At 44.1% G+C, this 21,098-nt stretch overlaps 1 protein-coding gene across 1 annotated transcript in view; it reads left to right on the top strand.

The window, feature by feature from the left end:
- Nucleotides 1-620: 620 nt before the first annotated feature.
- LOC121573357 (ceramide glucosyltransferase-like) overlaps nucleotides 621-21,098 on the top strand; it is a 34,983-nt gene continuing 14,505 nt past the window's right edge. Inside the window, exons 1-5 of the mRNA XM_041885263.2 lie at nucleotides 621-822; nucleotides 9,449-9,590; nucleotides 15,144-15,246; nucleotides 19,010-19,111; nucleotides 19,639-19,751. Coding sequence (XP_041741197.1) covers nucleotides 725-822; nucleotides 9,449-9,590; nucleotides 15,144-15,246; nucleotides 19,010-19,111; nucleotides 19,639-19,751 — 558 coding nt within the window. The 5' untranslated portion in view covers nucleotides 621-724. The remainder of the gene's footprint in view (nucleotides 823-9,448; nucleotides 9,591-15,143; nucleotides 15,247-19,009; nucleotides 19,112-19,638; nucleotides 19,752-21,098) is intronic.

Raw genomic sequence — 21,098 nt, 5'->3', positions numbered from 1 at the left:
AATCATTAGTCCAAACAGTTGCAAATGAGAGTTTCTATTGGACAAATTCAGGTATGTTTATCCCCGTTTTGTTCCCTTTGCTTCTGTTTAAGAAACACTATGAGGTAGATAATGGTACCCCCCAGGGAAGTGTCATGAGGGTGGGGAGCTCTATGTCAGAAAGCTATGAGGTAGATAATGGTATTTCAGTGCCAGAAAAATGTGAGAGAAAGGGAGTGATTGTTATTAGATTTGAGGAGTAATGGGGTTGAAGAGCCAGGATTAAGTGAACTGCTGAGGAAATTTTCAGGGGATGTAGTATTTAATTATGTATTTCATCCTGTGTAGCTCAGTTGGTAGAGCATGGTGTTTGCAATGCCAGGGTTGTGGGTTCGATTCCCACGGGGAGCCAGTTTGAAAAATGTATGCACTCACTAACTGTAAGTCGCTCTGCTAAATGACTAAAATGTAAATGTTTCCTTAGATTTAGACCTTCACTGTCTCTGGTACACACTCCAGTCCAGTGGGTGGCGGTAATGCGCCGTAAAGTTGGTTGCCAACCGCCACATAAAAACCCCAGAAGAAGACTGACCTCATGAGCGGAAGCGCCATACCTCGCCCAGTAAGTACCTCAAGCGACGTCCTTTGGAAGACTTCCCTTTAGGCTCGCCAGTGTGCTTGGATATTTACACCAGTGGTGTAGAGACAACAACAACGGCCTTTAACGTAGTAGCTAGCCACAGCAATGGACCTTCTGGATCTTGCCATGCAAGGGTTCTCCATCTTTGGATTCATTCTATTTTGCGTACTCTGGTTTATGCACTTGATGTCCATCATCTATGTGTAAGTATTGCCTCTCAATTTAGCTAGACACACTAAGTTAGCTAGCTAAAGTATGTCGCAAGCTAACGTTAGCTAACACAGTTAGCATGAATAGAAGCCAAATATAAGAAGTCAAATATAACGTTAGCTGTCTATCTATGTTGATAGACTGAACCTCTCCAACCTCGCACAGGATAGCCACCTTGAGTGAGATGACTAGTTAGCTAAACATCGATTAGCTTACTATCTAACTAAGTTAGCTAGCTAAGGTAATCTATCGCTAATACCGTGAAATTGTTAGCCACTAACTATTGTTTTGTTTAAATATCTAAACTGGTGTTTTTCAGCGCTTCCTTTTATTTAGCAAGCTACTGGCACAGTATATCTGGCACAGTATATTGGAAATATCACTATATTTGTTACTGATTTTACATTAGCTGCTAGCGCTGTTGACGCTAACACTAGCTACGAAATCAGCATCATCGGTATGGCATTGTCTTTTGACTGAACCTATGTGAACGCCTCTGATATGGTCACAATGGTATTTAGATGATGACGTTAACTAACTAGTTATCTTATAGACCAATTTAATTACACCGTGTAATTCATTGGGTTAGCTAGTCATCTTGTACCCCATTCATAGACGCTAACCTCCTTCACTCATGCTGCCAAACATGCCCTCGTAAAACTGACTATCCTACCGATCCTTGACTTCGGCGATGTCATTTACAAAATAGCCTCCAACACTCTACTCAGCAAATTGGATGTAGTCTATCACAGTGCCATCCGTTTTGTCTCCAAAGCCCCATACACTACCCACCACTGTGACCTGTACGCTCTTGTTGGCTGGTCCTCACTACATATTCGTCGCCAAACCCACTGGCTCCAGGCCATCTATAAATCACTTCTAGGCAAATCCCTGCCTTATCTTAGCTCATTGGTCACCATAGCAGCACCCACCCGTAGTATGCGCTCCAGCAGGTATATCTCACTGGTCATTCCCAAAGCCAACACCTCCTTTGGCCGCCATTCCTTCCAGTTCTCTGCTGCAAATGACTGGAACGAATTGCAAAAATCTCTGAAGCTGGACACTCTTATCTCCCTCACTAACTTTAAGCATCAGTTGTCAGAGCAGCTTACCGATCACTGCACCTGTACACAGCCCATCTGAAATTAGCCCACCCAACTACCTCATCCCTATATTGTTATTTATTTTGCTCATTTGCACCCCAGTATCTCTATTTGCACATAATCTCTTGCACATCTAGCATTCCAGTGTTAATACTATTGTAATTATTTTGCACTATAGCCTATTTATTGCCTTACCTCCATAACTTGCTACATTTGCACACACTGTATATATATTTTCTGTTGTATTTTTGACTTTATGTTTGTTATCCCATATGTAACTCTGTGTTGTTTTTATTGCACTGCTTTGCTTTATCTTGGCCAGGTCGCAGTTGTAAATGAGAACCTGTTCTCAACAGGCTTACCTGGTTAAATAAAGGTGAAATAAAAAAACAATAAAAAAAACTGCTTTTAGCGCATATTGACAATAGCATCTTCTTGTGGGTTTCGTTTTAAGATCCCCGACGCTCGTTTTGAACGTTAAAACGCATTGATTACGGTATGGGTTTCGAAATATATGGAACATATCATATCGGCAATAAATAAATAATTCCCCAAAAACAAAATGTTCCATTACTACACACCTTTTATAGGGTTAGTGTTTCCACACGGCCATCTCTCCATGTTACATCGTTTGGTTTGCGGAAGACATAGGCGGCCACCTGTGCTAATTGGCTGTCTAGCGTGCTCCAAACACCTGTGTGTAATTCCGCGTTCAAATGCTATTTGGAATTGTGACATTTCCGACTTGCTAACTGGTTGTAGTTATACACGTGCCGTGTTCAACCAGATAGCAAGATATACAGTTTTCGAGTTTCCTAGTGAAGTGTAGTTCGCGAACGATTCTTTACTGACTCGTGTCATGATTCATTGTTCGAGTGACTCGTTCATTTTATTTGTTAGTTTGACCTGGTGGTCTCAATGAATTCTACAGCAGAATTAATACCGTACTCCAACCACCAACTGTCTATCATGTGCGCCCAGAAAAATAGATCAGGCAGCATAGATGGAAAATACACGTTGATAAATGATCACATGGTGCAAGAATGAATGCAATCAATTGATTATTGAATGTTATCGATTGACAGCTTTGTAGAACCAAAACATACTGAGCCTGCCTCTGCTCAACCACCGAACTCGAGAACGAATCGTTTGGGTGGCTGCTGCAGTTTGCGAAGGATAGTCTATTGGGCAAACAGTAAAGCAATATCATTCTGTTCACAATCTAGTCTGGTTGCGGCCGCAACTAGACCTCGTTTCAAAGGTATCAATAAATAATCAAACCCAGATTCGTCCGTCGTACTGCCAGATGGTGAAGCATGATTCATCACTCCAGAGAACGCGTTTTCACTGCTCCAGAGTCCGATGGCGGCTAGCTTTATACCACTCCAGCCGACGCTTGGCATTGCGCATGGTGATCTTAGGCTTGTGTGCAGCTGCTCGGCCATGGAAACCCATTTCATGAAGCTCCCGACTAACAGTTTTTGTGCTGACGTTGCTTCCAGAGGCAGTTTGGAACTCTGTAGTGAGTGTTGCAACCAAGGACCGACGAATTTTACGCGCTTCAGCACTCTGCGGTCCCATTCTGTGAGCTTGTGTGGCCTACCACTTCGCGGCTGAGCCGTTGTTGCTCCTAGACGTTTCCACTTACAGTTGACCGTGGCAGCTCTAGCAGAGCAGAAATTTGATGAACTGACTTTTTGGAAAGGTGGCATCCTATGATGGTGCCACGTTGAAAGTCACTGAGCTCTTCAGTAAGGCCATTCTACTGCCAATGTTTGTCTGTGGAGATTGCATGGCTGTGTGCTGTCAGCAACGGGTGTGGCTGAAATAGAATCAACTAAAATGAAGACGTGTCCACATACTTTTGACCATGTAGTGTAGCTCAAGAAATCTGTCATTAATTTTGACGTTTTTGCAGAGGAGATCTTAGTCGCACAATTTTACATTTAACTAAGACGTTTGGTGCAGTATTTATCAATGAAAAGATTGTGCATGAAAATGAGTCGTCTCTCATTGAATGACAACAAAGACTTTATTGAAGAGTCCCTACTGTTGACCGATCACAGACGAAGGGGCGTAGGCTTCGGCTACCAACTTCGGCTTGCCTCGAGAAATGTGTGCCCAAACAGCCCCCAAAAAACCTTGCTGAAGACCAAAATTAACAAAAACATCACAAAATGTTGTCATAATAATATATGCACAAACTCTTCCGAACTGTTTCGACTGGGAAGCATGCAGACGCCTTTTACTGACTCAAATGAACGAAATGAGTTGAAAGCGGTGATTTATTTACATTTCTAAACGTTAAAACACAACATTGGAATTGTACTTTACATGGAGCCAACAGTCGGCGAATGTAACCGCTGAAAACCCTACATACGAGAAGGGTTTTGGAGAGCTAGTTACTTTAGTGCCTCGGTATCTAGACGATAAGTTACCAGTATCGCAATATTTTTTGCATGGCAAAAATTAAAAACACGAAGCAGATCAAACTCTTTTGTCCTTTAAAAAAACTGTATGTATGTAAAATATTGTGTGCTATAGCTTGGAAAATAAACATGTGACTCTGGATGACAACATAATGATGTTTGCATCCAAAATTAGGGCTGTTTTCCGGATACTAACAAGTACCATGATACTAGTGTCATTCCGGACCCTTAGCTAGCACCTGGCTAAGGAAACCCGTTCACTAGCTAGCACCTGGCTAAGGAAACCCGTTCACTAGCTAGCACCTGGCTAAGGAAACCCGTTCACTAGCTAGCACCTGGCTAAGGAAACCCGTTCACTAGCTAGCGTCATTACCAATGCCGCGATAGGGCAGCGCGAGAAAACACTGTGCCCCCATTTGACGAGAAGCATCCAGCTGCAGAGTGTGCGATGACGCCGCGTGGTCTGCAAAACCTCAAAATGCGCGTGAGTATCAGATGGTATTTTAGCGTCCCAAACCTGTAGAGGTTTGTTGGTCTTGTGTATCGCGCGAGTCAGTATCTTTGTTCCAGGGCATTATGTTAACCACTGTTGCTTGTGCAGCTAGTTAGTACACACTAACTAGCTAGTACCCAGTGGTGTAAAGTACATATGGAATTGTTTTAAGATGGTCTTACTATAGATCATTTAGCTATTTGATTTTGAATTTTAGGACCCCTTTAGGACAAATATTTGACAAAATATAGAATTTGGCTATTACCACTATAGTCCATAGAAACGCTATTGAATACAACATTCGAAATTGGCAAATAAGACAGTCCAAAAATAAATAATAACAAACAAGGTTTTATAATAATTTAGCAGACGCTTTTATCCAAAGCGACTTAGTCATGCGTGCATACATTATATATATATTTTTGTGTGTGTGTGGTCCCGGGGATCGAACCCACTACCTTGGCGTTACAAGCGCCGTGCTCTACCAGCTGAGCTACAGAGGACCATCATTTTGAAGTGTTTGTCCTATATCTAGGAGATATAAGAAACCTCAGGAAATACTAGGCCCTTTACGACTTCCCCTCCAACTACCACCAGCTAGGCCCTTTACGACTTCCCCTCCAACTACCACCAGCTAGGCCCTTTACGACTTCCCCTCCAACTATCACCAGTTATGCCCTTTACGACTTCCCCTCCAACTACCACCAGCTAGGCCCTTTACGACTTCCCCTCCAACTACCACCAGTAGCAGTAGACCATATTTAGATGCTGCGTCAGCTACAAACAGCGGAGTATTCTTGGAATGTGAGAAAGTTAATTTCAAGCAGAGCAGATTGTGTGAAAGGAATGTAGGACAAAAGGGTTGGCCAGTAACCGAAAGGTCGCTGGTTTGAATCCCGGAGCTGACATGGGGGGGAAATCTGTCGATGTACCCTTGAGCAAGGCACTTAACCCTTTCTTGTTCCTGTAAGTGGCTCTGGATAAAAGCGTCTGCTAAATGATTAAAATGGAAAATGCTACCTCGCACTCCGAGCAAGGTGCAGGAATTGAGGCGCAAATTGAATTGAAGAGGAAATTCAACTCTTGAGTTACTGAATTTTCTCTTCAGAAAGGCTTGTAGGGCCAAATACGTAGCATATAGGTCTAGACCAGTGTTTTGCTTGCCTTTTTCCACTTAGCCAACACACAGTTCCTTCCAGTTTCCACACAACGTCATAATTACTGCTTCAGGAAACACACCAGGCTTAATGTTCAGCAGGGAGTTGGTAGTAGAGAATCCTTAATGTTCAGCGGGTAGTTAGTAGTAGAGAATCCTTAATGTTCAGCAGGTAGTTAGTAGCAGAGAATCCTTAATGTTCAGCAGGTAGTTAGTAGCAGAGAATCCTTAATGTTCAGCGGGTAGTTAGTAGTAGAGAATCCTTAATGTTCAGCAGGTAGTTAGTAGCAGAGAATCCTTAATGTTCAGCAGGTAGTTAGTAGCAGAGAATCCTTAATGTTCAGCAGGTAGAGAATCCTTAATGTTCAGTAGAGAATCCTTAATGTTCAGCAGGTAGAGAATCCTTAATGTTCAGTAGAGAATCCTTAATGTTCAGCAGGTAGATAATCCTTAATGTTCAGCAGGTAGATAATCCTTAATGTTCAGCAGGTAGAGAATCCTTAATGTTCAGCAGGTAGAGAATCCTTAATGTTCAGCAGGTAGAGAATCCTTAATGTTCAGTAGAGAATCCTTAATGTTCAGCAGGTAGAGAATCCTTAATGTTCAGCAGGTAGATAATCCTTAATGTTCAGCAGGTAGAGAATCCTTAATGTTCAGCAGGTAGAGAATCCTTAATGTTCAGCAGGTAGAGAATCCTTAATGTTCAGCAGGTAGAGAATCCTTAATGTTCAGCAGGTAGAGAATCCTTAATGTTCAGCAGGTAGAGAATCCTTAATGTTCAGCAGGTAGAGAATCCTTAATGTTCAGTAGAGAATCCTTAATGTTCAGCAGGTAGATAATCCTTAATGTTCAGCAGGTAGAGAATCCTTAATGTTCAGCAGGTAGAGAATCCTTAATGTTCAGCAGGTAGAGAATCCTTAATGTTCAGCAGGTAGAGAATCCTTAATGTTCAGTAGAGAATCCTTAATGTTCAGCAGGGAGTTGGTAGTAGAGAATCCACAAGGAGGACGATGAGAATGGCTGTCCCCCAAATGCCACCCTATTCCATTTATAGTGCAATACTTTTGATTTTTTTTTTATATATATATATTCTTGGCATTTTTATGCTTTATTTTATATAGACAGTGGAAAGGATTGAGGAGACAGTGTGCAGTGAGCAGTGGGCAGGATTCGAACCCATGCTGCAGAGGTACAGTGGGGAAAATAAGTATTTAGTCAGCCACCAATTGTGCAAGTTCTCCCACTTAAAAAGATGAGAGAGGCCTGTAATTTTCATCATAGGTACACGTCAACTATGACAGACAAATTGAGGAAAAAAAATCCAGAAAATCACATTGTAGGAATTTTAATGAATTTATTTGCAAATTATGGTGGAAAATAAGTATTTGGTCACCTACAAACAAGCAAGATTTCTGGCTCTCACAGACCTGTAACTTCTTCTTTAAGAGGCTCCTCTGTCCTCCACTCGTTACCTGTATTAATGGCTCCTGTTTCAACTTGTTATCAGTATAAAAGACACCTGTCCACAACCTCAAACAGTCACACTCCAAACTCCACTATGGCCAAGACCAAAGAGCTGTCAAAGGACACCAGAAACAAAATTGTAGACCTGCACCAGGCTGGGAAGACTGAATCTGCAATAGGTAAGCAGCTTGGATTGAAGAAATCAACTGTGGGAGCAATTATTAGGAAATGGAAGACATACAAGACCACTGATAATCTCCCTCGATCTGGGGCTCCACGCAAGATCTCACCCCGTGGGGTCAAAATGATCACAAGAACGGTGAGCAAAAATCCCAGAACCACACGGGGGGACCTAGTGAATGACCTGCAGAGAGCTGGGACCAAAATAACAAAGCCTACCATCAGTAACACACTACGCCGCCAGGGACTCAAATCCTGCAGTGCAAGACGTGTCCCCCTGCTTAAGCCAGTACATGTCCAGGCCCGTCTGAAGTTTCCTAGAGTGCATTTGGATGATCCAGAAGAGGATTGGGAGAATGTCATATGGTCAAAATATAACTTTTTGGTAAAAACTCAACTCGTCGTGTTTGGAGGACAAAGAATGCTGAGTTGCATCCAAAGAACACCATACCTACTGTGAAGCATGGGGGTGGAAACATCATGCTTTGGGGCTGTTTTTCTGCAAAGGGACCAGGACGACTGATCCGTGTAAAGGAAATAATTAATGGGGCCATGTATCGTGAGATTTTGAGTGAAAACCTCCTTCCATCAGCAAGGGCATTGAAGATGAAACGTGGCTGGGTCTTTCAGCATGACAATGATCCCAAACACACCGCCCGGGCAACGAAGGAGTGGCTTCGGAAGAAACATTTCAAGGTCCTGGAGTGGCCTAGCCAGTCTCCAGATCTTAACCCCATAGAAAATCTTTGGAGGGAGTTGAAAGTCTGTGTTGCCCAGCGACAGCCCCAAAACATCACTGCTCTAGAGGAGATCTGCATGGAGGAATGGGCCAAAAATACCAGCAACAGTGTGTGAAAACCTTGTGAAGACTTACAGAAAACGTTTGACCTGTGTCATTGCTAACAAAGGGTATATAACAAAGTATTGAGAAACTTTTGTTATTGACCAAATACTTATTTTCCACCATAATTTGCAAATAAATTCATTAAAAATCCTACAATGCGATTTTCTGGATTTTTTTCTCATTTTGTCTGTCATAGTTGATGTGTACCTATGATGAAAATTACAGGCCTCTCTCTCATCTTTTTAAGCGGGAGAACTTGCACAATTGGTGGCTGACTAAATACTTTTTTTCCCCACTGTATATGAGCACCGGAGGCTGCAGCAAAGACCGCTAGGCCACATAGTGCACTACTTTTCACCAGGGCCCATTGAAAAGTAGTGCACTAGGCTATATAGGGTGCGATTTTTGGGATGCAGACAATGAAAGCATGTATGTGATTCACTCAGAAACAATGGTTTATCATCACGTTTCATTCAGACCACCTCAGAGATTGTGGAATGTTGAGATGAGTCAGTCACATGATCCATGGCCTCAGATGTAGATAATTAGGCCTAGGCTGCTATGCTTCAACCCCAATGGCAAAGTTGGACAGACAGTCTAATTCCGTCGTTTTAGGCGGTGCCTTTCTTTCCCGTTGGGATTGAGAATGAGATGTAGACTTGGCCTGTAAAGACAGTAGCATGGGACAAGGACTTATCTTATCACAACATAAACGCCACCTTTTGACGTCTTGCCGTTGGAAAAACCTGTGAAGTGATTTTAAAACCCCTTTGATACCGGCGTTGTGAATTTGTGATTGTGTCTGTTCTAAGTTGCCTCAACTTTGGCTAATAGTGTTGTAAATGTCTGTTCTAAGATTACAAGGATAATGTAAAAAAAATTAACTCAAGATCTCGTTTGTTGTCTCCCTTTCTGTCTGTCTGTCTGTGTGTCTGTCTCCCTGAATGTAGCCGACTCTATCTCAATAAGAAGACCAGTGACAAGCAGCCCTACAGTAAGCTGGCAGGGGTCTCTCTACTGAAGCCTCTGAAAGGAGTAGACCCCAACCTCATCAATAACCTGGAGACCTTCTTTGAGCTCGACTACCCCAAGGTACTACCTGTTCTGTATTGTATTGTTAGGGAATTGGTTAGGTAGTTTTAGACAGCGCACTACCACTTCCACTCCATTCCCCCAGGGGGCAGCAGAAACCTTGTCCAGGCGCTGAGCCTGGTTGAAAAGGAGAAAGGTGCTGCCAATTATGGTGATGGTCAGTCAGTGTCGCAGCTGGCAGAGCCGTGAGGAGGCTGGGGTTTGGTGGCCATGATGCCTTTTGTTTGGTTTTGAATCTTTAGTTTGGGCATGCCTGTTTTAGTGATGGAGGTGGGGAAATCGATAGTTACATTTCGGGATATTATTTTTGACGATGTATCGTTTTGACAATATCGCAATATTATTTTTGTGCTAGTTGGATGTACCTGCACCAAAACTCCAGTATTTTACCTTCATAGGTTGTTCTACATCTTTTTAAATAGGGAGACAATTTGTTTTCAGCCCTTTTATTTCCATGACTGATCAAAAACGTGTTTTCTCCATGGCTCTCTCTGCCCCTCTGCAGCAGACATATGGGGAGCAATATGTGTTTGGAACATTGAATTTCAATAAAATCACAGTATCGATTCGCAATACATATAGAATCCTGGCCATTCCCGTCCCTAGCCTGTTTGTGGTTTCCTCACCATCTGAACAAATGATAATCCGCTCGGACTGTCCGACCAAGAGTTCGAGAAGGAGCTGGCCCTGATCTCGGTAAGTTGCTGTCTCCTGGGAACATGTATATCCAACACGGTCCTCAAATGCTGATTTCTCACATTCATTCAGGATACAGACCTCGGCCCAGTTTCCCAAAAGCGATGGAATTTAGGCTTACAAGTGTTTTTAACGATGCATCTTTCCTACAACGTCTGAAGATGTAACACGCGCTTCCCAAAACACCACGCAGAGAGAACGGTCGCTGAGTGCGTCATTGTAGCACGTGTCGATACGGAGAGGATCGAAAGAAAGGGAGCGCTGCTCTCGGATCAGCTTTCTCCATTCAAATCTTTCCTTAACATTCAAATTATTCCACAATACTGACGAGGGATCAGCTCCTAGAGAGAGCTCCTATAACTATTAGCGAAATCATATAGACGCTGTTAGCTAAAGGCTAACGAGCGAAAACAAACAAACGAATTGCAAAGACAGGAAAATCCATCTCATAAAGTTATACAAGCATAGCTAGTAGCTACTGAATGTTATTTTCGGTGAGTGTGGATATTTACAAGCGAAAGTGAACTAAATATATTGTGCAAATGAACAAAGTTGTGATGCATGCTTTTCTGAAGGGAGAGCAGCATGTGAACACAGAGCAGAGGGGAGGAGAACGGAGGAGGGGGAAAAAAAACACTAGTAGGAAGCACAGGGAGAAAATGGCCGCTTTACATAACTCATCCAGAGCTCTTTGACTTCTGGCAGAAAGCCATTTATAAGATATCTGATGGCAAACATTTAGTAGTGAATTGCATACAAGTCTAACTTAATCATCTCATGTGCGCCGCAGAACTGAGACTCACCGATAGATATAGAACGCTATGGACTCACCGGCTCAAGCTTTCTGCTGTTGTGCCATTTTTACAAACAAATCACATGACGTGCTCAACTGTTCTGAGGATCTATGGTAAGCTTCATGACGTAATGAAGAAACCTGCTTTATCTCCTAATGTATTGCACAAGTTGACTGCAGGTATTAGCCTGCCCACCACCAAGCAATACAGTTAGACAGATCAAAGTAAGGCAGCAAACCAGAAGTAGCCGCTTCCTGTAGAACAACATGTTCTCGTACTGTAAAGGGAAACGTTAGACTGTGGCGCTTGTTACCAACCAAATCAGATGATTGACACAACGATAGCCTTTCACAACAGTCTTCACGCTTGCAGCGCTTTGAGTGAGTCAACACTATGCCGTACAGTACTTGGACGTGACGTATGGTTAGGGATGGGGTGACTGAGGTATTTTAAAAAAACGCCCTGCCTTACCTTCAGATGGTGACGTCCTGTTTTAAAACAGGCCTTAGCCAACATGTCTGTACAGGTTCACTGTGTCAGGATCTCTTCATAGTCAATAGTAGCTGTGAAACAACATACCAGTGAGTCAGAAAACCAACCGCTGACATTTCTAGTGTGTGTCATCCCGAGTATTACAAGGGCAGATACATGGTAATGTATATAATACATACAGCGCATTCGGAAAGTATTCAGACCTCTTGACTTTTTCCACATTTTGTTACGTTACAGCCTTATTCTAAAATGGATTACATTAAAAATGTTTCCTCATCAATCTATACACAATACCCCATAATGACAAAGCGAAAAAACAGGTTTTTAGAAATGTTTGCAAATGTATTGCAAATTAAAAACTGAAATACCTTATTTACATAAGTATTAGACCCTTTCCTATGAGACTCGAAATTGAGCTCAGGTGCATCCTGTTTCCATTGATCACCCTTGAGAGGTTTCTACAACTTGATTGGAGTCCACCTGTGGTACATTTAATTGATTGGACGTGATTTGGAAAGGCACACACCTGTCTATATAAGGTCCCACAGTTGACAGTGCATGTCAGAGCAAAGACCAAGCCATGAGGTCGAAGGCATTGTCCGTAGAGCTCCGAGACAGGATTGTGTCGAGGCACAGATCTGGGGAAGGGTACCAAAAAATGTCTTCAGCATTGAAGGTTCCCAAGAACAAAGTGGCCTCCATCATTCTTAAATGGAAGAAGTTTGGAACCACCAAGACTCTTCCTAGAGCTGGCCGCCCGGCCAAACTGAGCATTCGGGGGAGAAGGGCCTTGGTCAGGGAGGGACCAAGAACCCGATGGTCACTCTGGCAGAGCTCTAGAGTTCCTCTGTGGAGATTGGAGAACCTTCCAGAAGGACAACCATCTCTGCAGCACTCCACCAATCAGGCCTTTATGGTAGAGTGGCCAGACGGAAGCCACTCCTCAGTAAAAGGCACATGACAGCCCGCTTGGAGTTTGCCAAAAGGCACCTAAAGGACTCTCAGACCATGAGAAACAAGATTCTCTGGTCTGATGAAACCAAGATTGAACTCTTTGGCCTGAATGCCAAGCGTCACGTCTGTAGGAAACCTGGCACCATCCCTACGGTGAAGCATGGTGGTGGCAGCATCATGCTGTGGGGATGTTTTTCAGTGGCAGGGACTGGGAGACTAGTCAGGATTGAGGGAAAGATGAACGGAGCAAAGTACAGAGAGATCCTTGATGAAAACCTGCTCCAGAGCGCTCACGACCTCAGACTGGGGTGAAGGTTCACCTTCCAACAGGACAATGACCCTAAGCACACAGCCAAGACAACGCAGGAGTGGCTTCAGGACAAGTCTCTGAATGTCCTTGAGTGGCCCAGCCAGAGCCCTGACTTGAACCCGATCGAACATCTCTGGAGAGACCTGAAAATAGCTGTGCAGCGACGCTCCTCATCCAACCTGACAGAGCTTGAGAGGATCTGCAGAGAAGAATGGGAGAAACTCCCCAAATACAGCTGTGCCAAGCTTGTAGCGTCATATCCAAGAAGACTCAAGGCTGTAATCGCTGCCGAAGGTGCTTCAATAAAGTACTGAGTAAAGGGTCTGAATACTTATGTAAATGTGATATTTCAGTTTTTTTAATACATTTGCAAACATTTCTAGAAACCTGTTTTTGCTTTGTCATTATGGGGTATTGTGTGTAGATTGATGAGGATTTTAGAATAAGGATGTAACTTAACACAATGTGTCAAGGGGTCTGAAAAGTTCCCCAATGCACTGTAGGGCACCAGGTGAAAAGTAGTATCAGTCAGAATAAGCCTCTGATTTACACAGTTGAAGTGGTCAGAGTAGAACACAGTTGAAGTGGTCAGAGTAGAACACAGTTGACGGGGTCAGAGGGCCAGTAGAACACAGTTGACGGGGTCAGAAGGCCAGTAGAACACTGTTGACGGGGTCAGAGGGCCAGTAGAACACAGTTGACGGGGTCAGAGGGCCAGTAGAACACTGTTGACGGGGTCAGAGGGCCAGTAGAACACTGTTGACGGGGTCAGAGGGCCAGTAGAACACAGTTGACGGGGTCAGAGGGCCAGTAGAACACTGTTGACGGGTCAGAGGGCCAGTAGAACACAGTTGACGGGGTCAGAGGGCCAGTAGAACACTGTTGACGGGGTCAGAGGGCCAGTAGAACACTGTTGACGGGGTCAGAGGGCCAGTAGAACACTGTTGACGGGAACAGAGGGCCAGTAGAACACTGTTGACGGGAACAGAGGGCCAGTAGAACACTGTTGACGGGGTCAGAGGGCCAGTAGAACACTGTTGACGGGGTCAGAGGGCCAGTAGAACACTGTTGGCGGGGTCAGAGGGCCAGTAGAACACTGTTGGCGGGGTCAGAGGGCCAGTAGAACACTGTTGACGGGGTCAGAGGGCCAGTAGAACACTGTTGACGGGGTCAGAGGGCCAGTAGAACACTGTTGACGGGGTCAGAGGGCCAGTAGAACACTGTTGACGGGGTCAGAGGGCCAGTAGAACACTGTTGACGGGGTCAGAGGGCCAGTAGAACACTGTTGACGGGAACAGAGGGCCAGTAGAACACTGTTGACGAGGTCAGAGGGCCAGTAGAACACTGTTGGACGGGTCAGAGGGCCAGTAGAACACTGTTGACGGGGTCAGAGGGCCAGTAGAACACTGTTGACGGGGTCAGAGGGCCAGTAGAACACAGTTGACGGGGTCAGAGGGCCAGTAGAACACTGTTGACGGGGTCAGAGGGCCAGTAGAACACTGTTGACGGGAACAGAGGGCCAGTAGAACACTGTTGACGAGGTCAGAGGGCCAGTAGAACACTGTTGACGGGGTCAGAGGGCCAGTAGAACACTGTTGACGGGGTCAGAGGGCCAGTAGAACACTGTTGACGGGGTCAGAGTAGAACACTGTTGACGGGGTCAGAGGGCCAGTAGAACACTGTTGACGGGGTCAGAGGGCCAGTAGAACACTGTTGACGGGGTCAGAGGGCCAGTAGAACACTGTTGACGGGGTCAGAGGGCCAGTAGAACAATATGCAGGGTCTAATACTAATTCTAGTTTTAGTCAGTTCAGTCCTGACTCTAATTTTCAACTATCTGTTTTAAAGTGTTTTTTCTTGTAACCCATGACTCCCTGGAAAACAGTGGAAATTGTTACTGAGTGGAATATCCTGGTTAAACAAATGAATTTAATAAATGCCTCGTGGCTTGGACTAACATTTCTGTCTTTCTCCACAGTTTTGGAATACAGTTTCTCTACAGTATTGGACTAACATTTCTCTCTCTCTCTCTGTTTCTCTCTACAGTATTGGACTAACATTTCTCTCTCTCTCTCTCTCTCTCTCTCTCTCTCTCTCTCTCTCTCTCTCTCTCTCTCTCTCTCTCTCTCTCTCTCTCTCCCCGTTTCTCTCTCTCTCTCTCCCCGTTTCTCTCTCTCTCTCTCCCCGTTTCTCTCTCTCTCTCTCCCCGTTTCTCTCTCTCTCTCTCCCCGTTTCTCTCTCTCTCTCTCCCCGTTTCTCTCTACAGTATTGGACTAATGTATCTCTCTGTCTTTGTCTCTCTGCCAGTTTGAGATCCTGCTGTGTGTGCAGGACCATGACGACCCAGCCATTGATGTTTGTAAAAAGCTTCTTGGAAAATATCCCAACGTTGATGCTCGTTTATTTATAGGTAAGAGCCTATAATGTGTTGATGTGTTCTTTGAACAACTGTCAATTCATGTCTCATGTCCTGCTATTCTAAGATCTGTCTAATAAATATGTTAAAATGTGTAGTTGTAAGTAGGGAAACATGTCAATGCTCAGTACTGTGTCCTGTCAGTACACAAGGGGACCGACTAAACTAGAATCCATAGTTGGGCTATTCCATGTGAGCGTGGACGGAAAATATTTTTGGTATCTAAGATTGTTCTGGCAATTCTCACATAGAAACTTAATCGGGAGGAAGGATGTTTGACATGCTTTTTACATTTGCATCACATACAAGTGGACATTTTAGTCCCTTTTTAGACCTATGCAGTGCCTTGCAAAAGTATTCATCCCCCTTGGCGTTTTTCCTATTTTGTTGCATTACAACCTGTAATTTTAAATTGATTTTTATTTGGATTTCAAGTAATGGACATACACAAAATAGTCCAAATTGGTGAAGTGAAATGAAAAAAAATTACTTGTTTCAAAAAATTATAAAAAATAACGGAAAAGTGGTGCGTGCATATGTATTCACCCCTTTTGCTATGAAGCCCCTAAATAAGATCTGATGCAACCAATTACCTTCAGAAGTCACATTAGTTAGATTGCACACAGGTGGACTTTATTTAAGTGTCACATGATCTGTCACATGATCTCAGTGTATATATACACCTGTTCTGAAAGGCCCCAGCAACACCACTAATCAAGGGGCACCACCAAGGAAGCGGCACCATGAAGACCAAGGAGATCTCCAAACAGGTCAGGGACAAAATTGTGGAGAAGTACAGATCAGGGTTGGGTTATAAAAAAATATCTGAAACTTTGAACAACCCACGGAGCACCATTAAATCCATTATTAAAAAACGGAAAGAATATGGCACTATAACAAACCTGCCAAGAGAGGGCCTCCCACCAAAACTCAAGGACCAGGCAAGGAGTTCATTAATCAGAGGCAACAAAGAGACCAAAGATAACCCTGAAGGAGCTGCAAAGCTCCACAGCGGAGATTGAAGTATCTGTCCATAGGACCACTTTAAGCTGTACACTCCACAGAGCTGGGCTTTACGGAAGAGTGGCCAGAAAAAAGCCATTGCTTAAAGATAAAAATAAGCAAACACGTTTGGTGTTCGCCAAAAGGCATGTGGGAGACTCCCCAAACATATGGAAGAAGGTACTCTGGTCAGATGAGACTAAAATTGAGCTTTTTGGCCATCAAGGAAAACGCTATGTCTGGCGCAAACCCAACACCTCTCATCACCCCGAGAACACCATCCCCACAGTGAAGCATGGTGGTGGCAGCATCATGCTGTGGGGATGTTTTCCATCGGCAGGGACTGGGAAACTGGTCAGAATTGAAGGAATGATGGATGGCACTAAATACAGGGAAATTCTTGAGGGAAACCTGTTTTGAGACTGGGACGGAGGTTCACCTTCCAGCAGTACAATGACCCTAAGCATACTGCTAAAGTAACACTCGAGTGGTTTAAGGGGAAACATTTAATTGTCTTGGAATGGCCTAGTCAAAGCCCAGACCTCAATCCAATTGAGAATCTGTGGTATGACTTAAAAATTGCTGTACACCAGCGGAACCCATCCAACTTGAAGGAGCTCGAGCAGTTTTGCCTTGAAGAATGGGCAAGAATCCCAGTGGCTAGATGTGCCAAGCTTATAGAGACATACCCCAAGAGACTTGCAGCTGTAATTGCTGCAAAAAGTGGCTCTACAAAGTATTGACTTTGGGGGGTGAATAGTTATGCACGCTCAAGTTTTCAGTTTTTTTGTGTTATTTCTTGTTTGTTTTACAATAAAAAAATATTTTGCGTCTTCAAAGTGGTAGGGATGTTGTGTAAATCAAATGATACAAACCCCCCCAAAAAATCTGTTTTAATTCCAGGTTGTAAGGCAACAAAATAGGAAACATGCCAAGGGGGTGGGGGGTGTTATGAGTGTCTCGGGTATCAAGTAATTCATGATGCAAGAATATACTTAACACTTAGATGGAGAGTTCATACAAATATGTAATATTCGGTACCGGGTTCGTTAACAAAAGGAGCATGCTCTGCCTCTTGCCATCCGAACTCACAGACAAAGAAAACCTCTCAGTTTATATATGTCCTGTTACACGTTTCTTCAACAACATCTGTTAACCCTCAGTGGGCACTCCCTTCTTTGATGGTATTACCATTTACCCAAGTCAGTAAATCATATATATATATATATCAATCATTCTAAGATAAACCACCAGTAAGCTCCCTCGACTGATCTACTAAATGTCCTTGTTCCCACCACTATGAAATGACATCATAACAGGGGGTGAATACTTTCACAAGCTGTAATACCCTATGATCCGTGAACCGGTACATGATACAGACCGCATACTTTTAGTCATGTAGTGTATGTGGACACCTGTTCGTCAAACATATCATAGGCATTAATATGGAGTTGGTCCCCCCCTTTGGCTGCTATAACTGCCTCCACTCTTCTGGGAAGGCTTTCCACTAGATGTTGGAACATTGCTGCGGGGACTTGCTTCCAATCAGCCACAAGAGCATTAGTGAGGTCGGGGACTGATGTTGGGCGATTAGGCCTGGCTCGCAGTCGGCGTTCCAATTCATCCCAAAGGTGTTCGATGGGGTTGAGGTCAGGGTTCTGTGCAGGCCAGTCAAGTTCTTCCACACCGATCTCGACAAACAATTTCATTATGGACCTCGCTTTGTGCACGGGGGCATTGTCATGCTGAAACAGGAAAGGGCCTTCCCCAAAGTTGGAAGCACAGAATCGTCTAGAATGTCATTGTATGCTGTGGTGTTAAGATTTCCCTTCTCTGGAACTAAGTATATATTATTTCATGGGACAATATACTAACGTTATTGATAATTTTTATTTATACAATTGTACAATGTATGTATTAGTTCTCGACACATTGGTGCGGCTGTCTTCCAGGTTAAGCGAGCAGGTGTTAAGAAGCGCGGCTTGGCGGGTCATGTTTCGGAGGACGCATGACTCGACCTTCGCCTCTCCCGATCCCGTTGGGTAGTTGTAGCGATGAGACAAGATCGAAATCGGGGAGAAAAAGGTGGTAAAAAATAAATTAATGTTATGAATTGAAGGTTATTTGTTGATGTGAAAATCAAAATGTACCGTTTTTTGATTTATTATATTATTATTATTATTATTATTATTGTTATTTATATTTATAAGGTTGTGTCATTAGATTTGGGGTGGGGTCCCAGAAATTCTGGCAGGAAAAAATGGGGTCCCCGCTGAAAAAAGTTTGAATACCACCACTGGGTTAACAGGAAGTGGAACCATCTGTAAGTGAGGGTTTAAGAGAATGTCTTGGTTTCATAACTGGTTCATGACCCAGTCTGGTGATCGTGACCTCCAGCGGTTACTGGTTAGGGCACCTCCAGCGGTTACTGGTTAGGGCACCTCCAGCGGTTACTGGTTAAGGCACCTCCAGCGGTTACTGGTTAGGGCACCTCCAGCGGTTACTGGTTAGGGCACCTCCAGCGGTTACTGGTTAAGGCACCTCCATCGGTTACTGGTTAAGGCACCTCCAGCGGTTACTGGTTAGGGCACCTCCAGCGGTTACTGGTTAAGGCACCTCCAGCGGTTACTGGTTAAGGCACCTCCAGCGGTTACTGGTTAAGGCACCTCCAGCGGTTACTGGTTAAGGTACCTCCAGCGGTTACTGGTTAAGGCACCTCAGGCCACTGAAGAAAACTGATGTCCTTCTTTTACAGGAGGAAAGAAGGTTGGCATCAACCCCAAGATTAATAACCTGATGCCAGGTTATGAGGGGGCAAAGTATGACCTGGTGTGGATCTGCGACAGCGGAATACGAGGTAGGAAACTAACTCTGTGTGTGTGTCTCAAATGGCACCCTATTCCCTACATAGTGCACTACTTTTGACCAGGACCCAATGGAACCTTATTTCCTACATAGAGCACTACCCTGGTCAAAAGTAGTGCACTACATAGGGTGCCATTTGGAACATTTCCTTACTCTGATTTAATCATAACAGAATGAATCACCGCCAGTATTCCAAGTCAGTGAGCAGCCCTGTTTTTTCCTTTTTATCGCTGACTCACACCAAACTACTTCCCATTTGATAATGGAGATTCTGTGTGTTCTTGTTTTGAACCTTGAACAAATAAACTGAGCCTAGATAGTTTGATTGCTTTACATACAAACACAACATTATTTTATTCACCTATATTCAAATACTGTAGTTGAATGAAATACTATGAAAATGATAAGTAAGATCCCATTGCCTGATCTGTAAAATCCCTTTTTAGGGACAACTGCTGATTTATATAACAAATAAATAATAATCATTTTGGTAGATTGATTGATCCTCTTCCTCCCCAGTGAAACCGGACACTCTGACAGATATGGCTAACCAGATGACAGAGAAGGTGGGGTTGGTCCATGGCCTTCCCTACGTGGCTGACAGACAGGGCTTCGCTGCTACGCTGGAGCAGGTGAGCATCCATAGAGGCTCTCAATTCATCTTTCCTCCATCCCTTGCATCCTCTGTCCTTACCTCTAACTCAAAAGTCGGGAGTTAGAAAATTGAGAAAGCGCCAGAGGCAGTAGACGGTAGAGGCAGTAGACGGTAGAGGCAGTAGACGGTAGAGGCAGTAGACGGTAGAGGCAGTAGACGGTAGAGGCAGTAGACGGTAGAGGCAGTAGACGGTAGAGGCAGTAGACGGTAGAGGCAGTAGACGGTAGAGGCAGTAGACGGTAGAGGCAGTAGACGGTAGAGGCAGTAGGCAGTAGGCGGTAGAGGCGGTAGAGGCGGTAGAGGCGGTAGAGGCGGTAGGCGGCGGTAGACGGTAGGCGGCGGTAGACGGTAGGCGGCGGTAGACGGTAGAGGCGGTAGAGGCGGTAGGCGGTAGAGGCGGTAGGCGGTAGAGGCGGTAGAGGCGGTAGAGGCGGTAGACGGTAGGCGGTAGAGGCGGTAGGCGGTAGGCGGTAGAGGCGGTAGAGGCGGTAGAGGCGGTAGGCGGTAGAGGCGGTAGCATTCTTACAGAGACAGACCACTATTGGAGTCTGATGCTGCACTAGGTCAATGTGACTTGACTTAATCCTTGGAGTTCTGAAGCCTTGTTCACACTGCAGGCCTTAATGCTCAAATCTTTTTTGGAATACTGACTGTCCAAACAGCAAGTTACAAGTGACCAAATCGGATTTGTGTGTGTTCAGACAGCAGTCATTTGCATTCACACCTCTTGACTTTTTCCACATTTTGTTGTGTTACAAAGTGGGATTAAAATGGATTTAACATTTATTATAAAATGAATGGAAAATAAAACACTATCTTGATTAGATACATTTTCAACGCCCTGAGTCAATACGTGTTAGAATCACCTTTGGCAGTGATTACAGCTGTGAGTCTTTCTGGGTAAGTCTCCTAAGAGCTTTGCACACCTGGATTGTACAATATTTGCACATTATTCTTTTTTAAATTCTTCAAGCTCTGTCAAGTTGGTTGTTAATCATTGCTAGACAGCCATTTTCAAGTCTTGCCATAGATTTTCAAGCCGATTATTAAGTAAAAACTGTAACTAGGCCACTCAGGAACATTCAATGTCGTCTTGGTAAGCAACTTAGGTTATTGTCCTGCTAAAAGGTGAATTTGTCTCCCAGTGTCTGTTGGAAATTAGACTGAACCAGGTTTTCCTCAAGGATTCTGCCTGTGCTTAGCTCTATTCTGTTTATTTGTATCCTAAAAACTCCCTAGTCCTTGCCAATGACAAGCATACCCATAACATGATGCAGCCACCACCATGCTTGAAAATATGGAGAGTGGTACTCAGTGATGTGTT

Source organism: Coregonus clupeaformis, chromosome 9 (assembly GCF_020615455.1).
Source record: "Coregonus clupeaformis isolate EN_2021a chromosome 9, ASM2061545v1, whole genome shotgun sequence".
NCBI classification, from domain to species: Eukaryota; Metazoa; Chordata; class Actinopteri; order Salmoniformes; family Salmonidae; genus Coregonus; species Coregonus clupeaformis.
Note: the sequence above shows the minus strand (reverse complement) of the source record. Positions and strands in the feature narration are given on the sequence as shown.